General features: G+C 43.1%; 1 protein-coding gene and 1 pseudogene across 1 annotated transcript; both read left to right on the top strand.

Moving 5' to 3' along the window:
• The first annotated feature begins 981 nt into the window (after nucleotides 1–981).
• LOC139436131 (nuclear transport factor 2 pseudogene) lies at nucleotides 982–1,365 on the top strand (annotated as a pseudogene).
• Nucleotides 1,366–7,328: 5,963 nt separating this feature from the next.
• Nucleotides 7,329–8,543, top strand: LOC101414163 (divergent paired-related homeobox-like). Its single transcript, XM_071212187.1, is given in 4 exon segments — nucleotides 7,329–7,717; nucleotides 8,045–8,235; nucleotides 8,238–8,463; nucleotides 8,465–8,543. Coding segments are annotated over 4 exon segments (885 nt in total).
• Nucleotides 8,544–10,817: the final 2,274 nt, after the last annotated feature.

The raw sequence follows: 10,817 nt of genomic DNA, 5'->3' as shown, positions 1-10,817 counted from the left end.
AGTGAAATAGTAACATAGGTTTAAAGATTAGAAATAGAATACATAATAATTTAGAAAAACTAAAATAAAGTAAAAAAACAGATTGGGGTATTAAAAAATGAAAAATATCATTTAAAAAGTTTTTTGATGTTTTGACTTTCATCACTATAATAGGTGTTGCCCTATATGTACAGTGGCAAGGCAATCTCTTCCATCTCTTCCTTAGTGTCTACATCCTTTTTTTAAAAAAATTTTTTTATTATTTATTAAAAAAAAGTTTTAGGTCACAGTAAAGTTAGATATAGAATATAGGGGACTCCCATACACCCAAGATCAAACCCTTTTCCCCTTCCCCAGCAATGATCTTTTTATATGTGGACATTACATTTGCTACAACTGATATACAGATATTGAAACATAGCTACTAACCATGTTTCCATTATGGTTTATATTTTAGACTGTATACTTTTATAAGTTTTTGGTTACATTATAGTTTACATTATGGTTTAGGTTCTAGACTATACACTTTTATAAATTTTTGGTGAAATTTAACATGGCCTGTATCCATCATTGCACTATCTTGCGGAACACTTTCATTGCCCTCCAGTTACCCCCTCTTCCATCTATTCTATTCCTCTCTCCCTGTCCCCTTGGGGCCCACAGTGACAACCAAGCTTTACTGCTTGAAGGACAAGATTTATATGCAAAGAGGCCGCCAGGCGCCTATCCAGGCCATACTGTGCCCACCGTAGGTGCAGCAGCTGCTCCCTGGCCAGACATTTTCCTCTGGTCTGGACCTGGCTGTCGGGGCCCCGCCTTTACAGCCTGGCCCCACCTGCTGAAGACCCGCAAGTTCTGCAGGCAGGCTGGAGGGCTGACCCCAGTCCCACTTCCCACCACCTGCCTATGAATGATCTGGGAATGAACAGCACCACTGGACCCACGGAGTCTTAGACCCATGGAGTCAACATGGGTCTCAATGAGGCAGGGTGATGCTCCAGAATGGGAGACAAGCCAGTTTGGGAGCAGGTTGGATCCAGCTTCATTCAGCATTACTACAGGTTATTTGATAATAACAGAACCCAATTAGGCACAATTTATATTGATGCATCATGCCTTACATGGAAAGGACAGCAGTTCCAGGGGAAAGCTGCCATTGTGGAGAAGTTTTCTAGCCTTCCGTTCCAGAAAATCCAGCACAGCATCACGGTGCAGGACCATCAGCCTATGCTAGATAGCTGCATTATCAGCATGGTGGTGCACCAGTTCAAGGTCCATGAAGACCCCATCGTGAGTTTCCACCAGGTGTTCCTATTAAAGAGCATCAACAAGGCTTGGGTTTTCACCAATGACATGTTCAGGCTTGCCCTGCACAACTTCCACTGACTGCCTCTGAGGCACCCATGCTGTTTCCTCCTCCCTCCTCTTCCCGTAACTACTCACACTCATCCAGATGCTCCAAATATACACAAAGGAGCAGGCCTTTGGTGGGAGTGTGAGCAGTGCACTGCTGCCACAGAGGTGTTGTGCTTGATGTTTGGACACTAAACTAGTTTTGATGTGGGCTATGGGTGGGAGGCTCTTTGTCTCTTAAGAGATAACCTAAACTATCTGTGACTTGTGGGTGTGGGATGATAAAAGGCTGCAGTCCTGCCCTTGGTGACCATGGCAAGGACTCCAGTCCCAGGAAACAGCTTAATAATGCAAGGTCTATAAACTTTAAGTATTCAGGGGAAATGCAAACCAAATATGCTAAAAGCTTATCTAGAATGCCGGAGGTCCATGCTAAAAGCTTACCTAAGATGTGGAAGATATATATGCTAATTCAAGCCCACTGAGAACTGAAACAAAAAGAACCATTTGGCCTTTCCTCTCTGTATAAAAGGGACTCAAAAATCTTTTTCCGGGCTCAGGATTGAAACAGAAAGCTCCTGAGTCCGGCAGGCCATCAATAAACCATTTTTCCTTCTCAAAATCATTCCTGAGTCCTGGCCTCTCTATATGCAAATAATTGAACCTGTCTCAAATTCTACTACAGTTTCATCCTACAGAAAAAGTTTGTGTTGCACCAGTGCATGCCTTGGAAAGATTTAAGTAACACAAGAGGTTGCCTTTTTTTTTTTTCAATCCACTAACAAGTTGCTCTAGTAATCCAAAAAAGTGAAAGAAAAAGCAGCTTCTTCACCACCCAGAGACTGATTTGTTCAGATGTTTCAATGCCTCATTATACAATAAAACCATGGAAACTTTCTTTAAAAACATATACACACACACATACACACAAATACAGGAACATTTGAGACTTAGGAAAAGCCACTTAGCTTGAAAACCTATAAAAAATTATTCATAAAGGGAGCAGATGTGGCTCAAGTTGGTTGAGTGCCTGCTTCCCACACGGGAGGTCCCAGGTTCAGGTCCCAGTGCTTCCTAAAAACAAACAACAAGCAAACAAATGAAAAAACCACCTCAGGGGAGCTGATGTGGCTCAGTGGAGGTCCTGGTTTCAATTCCCAGCCACAGAACCTCAAAAAAAATTTTTTTTCATAAAATATACAATCCATCCAAAGTATATAATCAATGGTATTTGGTATAATCACATAGTTGTACATTCATCACTTTAATTGATTAGAGCAGTTTCACTATTCCAATAATAATAAACAAAAAAGTCAAAAAAGGAAAAAATGATTCATGTTTACTACCAACATTTGCTTGCTAGTCTATACTTGCTGTATCAACACAAATGGATTACACATCAATGGAGGTAATTTTAAGAGGCTAAAAATTCATTTACATAAGACATCCCTTCTTTAATCCATGACAATTGCTTACCTGTTTGCATTTTATTTGAGATGCTCCAGAGAGCATCAGCACACTTTCCCAACATGGCTTGTACAAGGCATTGAGAGCATGCCTTCACAGCCAAAAGAGACACTTTGCTTTTTAATGTCTGGGCAGATAGTCTGCAAGAGGCTCAGGTAATGACTTAAGGTCTTAAGGCACTAAGACTCAAATTAGCCAATTTTGACACTTAGGCCTAACAATCTCCCTCACCATTCTGCCACTCCGTTGATACGGTCAATAAGGTGAGTCCAAAGCTTTTACAGCCCAGGGAATTCTGAGGATGTGCTAGTCTGGTGACAGGTGTCACTGGATACCTCCATCTTGCATATGTTGAAACAGTTGTAGACTGGCAAAATGTGAGGGGTAAGCATTTCAATGACTTAATATTATGTGCCAGGAAATGGCTGTTAAAAGAGAGCCTTTCAAAGCCTCAGCTCTCAGGAAGCCCACAGCCCAGATATGCAAATGGATGACTGCATACAATTAAATTACCACAGCACTTTGGAAGACGGTGGATCAGAAAGACACGGGACTCTCTTCTCTCCCAGAAAAATAGCTAGAGGACAGGCAGAAGCAAGCTGAAGAAAAAAATACTGTGGGGTTTAGGACTCCCAGAAGAGAGAGCGACACAGAGAAAAAAATCTCAATGGAAAGATCATGAGTAGACTGCAGCTGCCAGTGCCTTCCCCCACCCTACAAGCATACAATTTTTAAATCGCTGGCCTCTGGCCTGCAGCTATAGACAGAGGGCTCCACCTCCCCAGGAAATGGGAGAGAAAGGGACACAGCCTAAGGCTGATTCAGCTTTTGGTCAACAAATTTGGTCTGCTGTGTCCACAAGCCCTTCCAGACTGGGAGAGGCTGCCCCATTGCTTGCCCTGGGAGCTGGCACAGGACTAAAGAGATCTTGATGTGGGCTATGGGCGGGAGGCTCTTTGTCTCTTCGGAGATAACCTTAACCTAAGCTGTCAGTCCTGACTTGTGGGTGTGGGATGGTGACAGGCTGCAGCCCTGCCCTTGGTAACCATGGCAACGACTCCAGTCCCAGGAAACAGTTCATCAGTGCAAACTCTATAAACTTTAAATATTCAGGGAAAATGCAAACCAAATGTGCTAAAAGCTTATCTAGAATGTATGAAGTCCATGCTAAAAGCTTACCTAGGTTGTGGAAGATATATATGCTAATTCAAACCTATTGAGCACTGAAACAAAAAACGATTTAGCCTTTCCTCTGTATAACAAGAACAAACTCTTGTTCGGGGTTTGGGTTTGAAACAGAAAGCTCCTGAGTCCGGCCGGCCATCAATAAACCATTTTTCCTTCTCAAAATCATTCCCGAGTTCTGGCCTTTCTATATGCAAATAATTGAACCTCTCTCAAATTCTACAACAATCTGACCCTCTCAATTACCCTCCCTACTGGCCAGGACTGGTTGATGAGGATGCCCGAGAAAAGGGAGAGGACTGCCAGGAAAGAAAGGTTGGAGAAACGCCTCTGAGAAAGTTTAGAATTGTAAGGCTCTGAATAGCCTCCAAATTGGATCTACTATCACAGTGATGCAGTCAGGGATGCAGTGAACACACTCCCACCAGGCTTTGAACTGAAAGGACTGCTGAAGAGAGCCATCGACTGGCGGATCAACAATATGCATACAAGGAAATTAAAAGTAAATAAGAGGGAGCAGATGTGGCAGGGACAGATGTGGCTTGAGCAGTTGAGCACCCACCTACCACATTGGAGGAACCAGATTTGGTTCCCAGTGCCTCCTGAAAAAGTAAAAACAAAACAACAAGCAAAATAAATGAAAAAAACCAATTCAGGAAAGCCAATGTGTCTCGGTGATTGAGTGCCAGCTTCCCACGATGAGATCCCAGGTTCAATCCCCAGCCCCTGGTATCTCAAAATAAAATGTAAATAAGTAAGACAGGCTTTTTCTGGCCTTTACAGCCTCCCTCCCCAAGGCCCTTGGAAATGAATCTGCAACCCATTACTGGGCCCATGGCCCAGATTTGAGCAACTAACAGGGACAATCCTAAAGACCTAGAACATGTTGAACCAAGAATCAAAGAACAGCAGTAACACACAGTGTCCTGCCACTAATACCTATAAAAGAAAAAGAAATTGAGCATCTGAGTAAACTCTCCATCCTAATCAGATGCCTAGACAGCAGCAAAAAATCATAAGCTATAGGAGGAAAATGGAAGAAATGACACAAGCAAAGGGATATATCAAAACCCCTAATGAGATGCAGGATTTGAGTCAAATTAATGAGTTTCAAACAATATGGTTAAGGAAATAAACAACATCAAGAAGACACTGAGTGTTTTGGGACTTGGAGTTGTCCTGGGTGCTGCTGCAGGGACAATTACCGGACATTATATGTCCTCCCATGGCCCACTGAGTGGAATGTGGGAGAGTGTGGGTTATGATGTGGACCATTGACCATGAGGTGCAGCGATGCTCAGAGATGTATTCACCATATGCAATGAATGTCTCATGATGATGAAGGAGAATGTTGCAATGGGGGGAGTAGTGGGGTGAAGGGGGTGGGGGGTATATGGGGACCTCATATTTTTTTAATGTAATATTAAAAAAATGAATAAAGACAAAAAATTTTAAAAAATATATGATGGGGGAAAAAAAAAAGAAGACACTGAGTAAGCACCAAGGAGAATTTGAAAACGTGAATAGAAAAATACCAGAGCACACAGAAATGAAAGACACAATAGGTGAGATCAAAAACACATTAGAGGGAAACGGACTTTGGCCCAGTGGTTAGGGCGTCCGTCTACCATATGGGAGGTCCGCGGTTCAAACCCCGGTCCTCCTTGAGCCGTGTGGAGCTGGCCATGCGCAGTGCTGATGCACGCAAGGAGTGCCGTGCCACACAAGGGTGTCCCCCGCGTGGGGGAGCCCCACGTGCAAGGAGTGCGCCCGTGAGGAAAGCCGCCCAGCGTGAAAAGAAATAGCAGCCTGCCCAGGAATGGCGCCGCCCACACTTCCCGTGCCGATGACGACAACAGAAGCGACAAAGAAACAAGACGCAGCAAATAGACACCAAGAACAGACAACCAGGGGAGGGGGGGAAATTAAATAAATAAATAAATCTTTAAAAAAAAAAAAAAAAAAAAAAAACACATTAGAGGGAAACGGACTTTGGCCCAGCGGTTAGGGCGTCCATCTACCACATGGGAGGTCCGCGGTTCAAACCCCGGGTCTCCTTGACCCGTGTGGAGCTGGCCCATGCGCAGTGCTGATGCGCGCAAGGAGTGCCCTGCCACACAGGGGTGTCCCCCGCGTAGGGGATCCCCACGCGCAAGGAGTGCACCCGTAAGGAGAGCTGCCCCGCGCAAAAGAAAGTGCAGCCTGCCGAGAAATGGCGCTGCCCACACTTCCCGTGCCACTGACGACAACAGAAGCGGACAAAGAAACAAGAAGCAGACAAAGAAACAAGACGCAGCAAAAAGACACAGAAAACAGACAACTGGGGGAGGGGAGGGGAATTAAATAAATAAAAATAAATCTTTAAAAAAAAAACACACATTAGAGTGAAGCGGACATGGCTCAACTGATAGAGCGACCATCTACCATATGGAAGGTCCACGGTTCGATACCCAGGGCCTCCTGACCCATGTGGTGAGCTGGCCCACGCACAGTGCTGCCACGCACAAGGAGTGCCGTGCCACGTAGGGGTGCCCCCGCGCAGGGATGCACCACACATAAGGTGTGCACCCCACAAGAAGAGCTGCCCCACGTGAAAAAAGTGCAGCCCACCCAGGAATGGTGCTGCACACACACAGAACTGATGAAGCAAGAGGATGCAACAAAAGAGAGACACAGATTCCCAGTGCCGCCTGATAAAGCAAGTGGACACAGAAGAATACACAGCGAATGGACACAGAGAGCAGACAACAGGGAGGAAGGGGAGAGAAAATAATAATAATAAATCTTTAAAAAATAAAAAAGGAACATACTACTTGTTTAAAGAAAAGAACATTAAATTCTTTTTTTTTTTTTTAAAAAAAGTATATTTAGCAAAGTGACTGTGGCTCAATCAGATGAGCTCCCATCTACCATATGGGAGGCCTTTGGTTCACATCCCAGGGCATCCTTGTGAAGGCAGGCTCACCCGCACACTGCGGAGCACCGCCCAGCCTGCAGGTGCCACAGAGTCGACTCAGCAAGGTGACACAACAAAAAGAAGGGAGACAAGCGAGGACACAGAGGAGCCCACAGTGAATGGTCACAGAGAGCAGACAGCAAGCAAGCCACAAGGGGCGGGCAGAAATAAATAAAATACAGACACAGGAGAACATATAGCAAATGGACAGAGAGAGCAGACCACACACAAAAAGCTGCAAGGGGGGTGGTTAAAAAAGGTATATTTTAAAAATATTTCCTCTTAAAAATAAGAAGAGTATTCCCTATGTTTTTTGTGTAATCTAACTTTCTTTTTTTTAAAAAAGTATATTAAAAACACATTAGAGGGATACAACAACAGACTCGAAATGACAGGAGAAAGAATAAGTGATACCAAAGACAGAAGAGCTGGAATTGAAGACAGAAAAGAACAGAGAGAGAAAAGAATGGAAATTTTTGAGCAGGGGCTCAGGGATTTGAATGATAACACAAAGTGTAACAACATATGTGTCGAAGGAATTCAAGAAGGAGAAGAAAAGGGAAAGGGGGCAGAAAGAGTATCTGAGGAAATAATGGCTGAAAACTTCCCAACTCTCAAGAAAGAAAGGAATTTACATGCCCAAGAGGCACAGCGTACCCAAATCAGAATAAATCCAAATAGACCTACTCCAAGACATATACTACTCAAAATGTCAAACGTCAAAGATAAAAAGAAAATTCTGAGAGCAGCAAGGCAGAAGCAAACCATCACAAAAAGGTGACCAGTAAGATTTAGTGTGGATTTCTCATTAGAAACCATGGAGGCAAGAAGACAGTGGTATGATAAAATTACAATATGCATGTTGCCTTGTCAAATACTACACCACAGTTTAATGTTCTTATTCAAGGTAAACAACAATCTGCACATTGTCATGTCTTTAAAAAATAAAATTTAGTTTCCTCGGTCTGAACACCTGAAAGATGACAGACCTTCCTAAAGGTGCTCCTCTGCCATCACATCAGGAGGCACACCGTAGCAGGTGTCCCCCAGGTGGTGAGCCTAGTGATGTGCTTGTAATCACTCAGTCAAGGTGCTGTCTTCCAGATCTTGGCACTGTAAAGGCAAGCAGCAGAGGCATCCACAAAGGAAACGAACTATGTTCACTGAAAAACAACTAGAAGATTTGAAGATCTTGTTTGATAAGAACCCATACCTAAACCCTGGTCTTCAGAAAGAAATGGCCTTTAAAATGGGCATAGACCCAACAGTACTGCAGGGTTGGTTCAAGAACCATAGAGAAAACTCAAGAAAGCAAAATATAAGCATATTCAGCAGAAACCACAAGTAGCTCAACCACCGCAATTACCGGATGAAGGCGCCCAGAGCAGTCCTCCCAAGAGAGATGTGGACGCACCACTCAGAGCCCCTAAGGGTGCTTGTCCTGTCTCCCTAGTTTATACACATAATTCAGCACCCTCCTTCCAACTTAGTGTATGTCCCAACTTTAGAGTCCCCACAGATCACTGTTGGTCACAAAATAGTCCATTTTGGCTGCTGCCAAGATCCTAACATATACTGCCTCTATTCCATTTTGGAATCCTAAATTCTTCCCCCAACTTTAGCTTCTAATCCTTTTGTCTCTTTATTGCTACAAAGAACTTAAACAGCATTTTTTTAAAGGATTTATTTATTTGTTTCTCCTCCCCCCACCTCATTGTTTGCGCTCGCTGTCTGCTCTGTCTGTTCATTGTGTGCTCTCTGTGTCTCCTCGTCTTCTTTTTAGGAGGCACTGGGAATGAACCCGGGACCTCCCATGTGGGAGGGAGGCACCCAATTGCTTGAGCCACATCCACTCCCTGCTTGTTGTGTCTCTCGTTGAGTCATCCCATTGCATCAGCTTGCCGCTCCAGCCCATCACATCAGCTTGCCTTCTTTAGGAGGCACAGGGAACCAAACCGTGGTAGGTGGGCACCCAACAGCTTGAGCCACATCTGCTTCCCCTTAAACAGCATTTTAATTCTCTTCCATTGCAACTTTTGTGTAAATTTAAAATTATCCTCAAAAAGAAAGTTCAACCTTGGGCTCTGCTTTTAGGATACTCAGGCTAGGACATACCGACTAAAATATAATTTCTAACAGATCACATATCACAGGGTAGACGACCTGTCGTGAACTGAATCAGGCCCCCTACAAGACCTGTTCAAGTCCTAGCCCCCGGCAGGTATGACCTCTTTTGAGAATAGGGTCTTCAAAGTTTCTATTAAGATGAGGCCAAAATGAATCAGGGTGGGCCTTAGCCCTGTCGTCATAAACCAGGGCTTCTTAAACTTTTTTGTTCCAGAGACCCCTTTGCCAGTCAGGTGAAAACCACAGACCCCTTCTCAGAATGTAGCACAGTTGGTTTTATGACACTCCACTAGCGTCGGGCCTAAGAAATACCATAATTTTGAAGTATAGATGAGTGTAAGTGATTTTTCAAGATATGCAATAACTGCAATGTGATATGAAATGAATACGACTGTAATTTACTGCATACATCTGTAAGTGAAGGAAATGCTAGATTCAAATTAGAGATCAGAGCAAATAAGGACAACAAGCTGATTTTTTCCAATTTAAGCTCATGGACCCCTTGAAGTTCTGAGGACTCCTGTTATAAACAAAGGAAATTTGGATATGGAAGTAAAAGCCCCAGGAAGATACCAAAGAAAACAGCACCATGTGTCAGAGGCACGCAAGCCTCCGCTGGAAAATTGTGAGCTTCTGAGAAAGCATGTCTGCCAGTACCCTGATTTCAGACTCCCAGCCTCCAGGACTATGAGACAGTAAATTCTTATTCTTTAAGACAACCAGCCTGCAGAAATTCTTGTAACAGTCAGGGCAAACTGAAACATAGCCAGAGTCAAGTTTAGAAAGAATGTGTCAGTCTTAATTGCATGTATTAGAAAAATAAATGCTGATAATCAAAAAAAAATAAAAATAAAAAAATAAAATTTAACTATATTTTTAATGTATTAGATGATTATTTAATGTGTTAAGAAGCTCATATGTATTGTATTGTTATATCATATGTTTTTTATTTTAGTACCTGTATTTCAATATTCATATGTATTTATTTTAGTAATTGATTTCCTTGTAATTTTATTTTATGTATTTAAAAACATTATCCTTGTGGGGATATGTTGATATGGGTATGATATGTTTATTAAATAATACACAGTATAGTGTGGACTTGGTATGATTTTTATTTTGATAAAGCATATTCTGAGTGCAGTCGATAGCTGCCTGCAAAAGGCTGGTAAGGATGGCAGAGATGGTTTTAAGACGTCATCAAAAAACTCAAATTTCTAAATGTTTGCCAAAAATGACCATTTGAATGGATGTTGAACCATGTTAGGTTATTCGGTATTGAAATTATGGGGAAGTTGTAAAATGTAATTTTGAGTAACCCTGAAGTTTAATTTTAAAACATGCCAATGTTGAGTGTCATAAAATTATCTGCCGCTACATTCTGAGAAGTGTCCATGGTTTTTACCTGACTGGCAAAAGGGTCCAGGGAACTAAAAAGGTTAAGAACCCCAGATTTACAGTAATAAAGTAATATCATGGAATATGATGGATCGAACTCCCCAATTAAAAGACAAAGGCTGAAGAATGGATTTTAAAAAAACATGGGGGAAGCAGACTTGGCCCAATGGACAGGGCGTCCACCTACCACATGGGAGGTCTGCAGTTCAAACCCCGGACCTACTTGACCCATGTGGAGCTGGCCCATGCGCAGTGCTGATGCGTGCAAGGAGTTTCGTGCCACGCAGGGGTGTCCTCCGCGTAGGGGAGCCCCATGCGCAAGGAGTGTGCCCCATAAGGAGAGCCGCCCAGC

This window comes from Dasypus novemcinctus, chromosome 3 (assembly GCF_030445035.2).
Source record: "Dasypus novemcinctus isolate mDasNov1 chromosome 3, mDasNov1.1.hap2, whole genome shotgun sequence".
Taxonomy (NCBI): Eukaryota; Metazoa; Chordata; class Mammalia; order Cingulata; family Dasypodidae; genus Dasypus; species Dasypus novemcinctus.
Note: the sequence above shows the minus strand (reverse complement) of the source record. Positions and strands in the feature narration are given on the sequence as shown.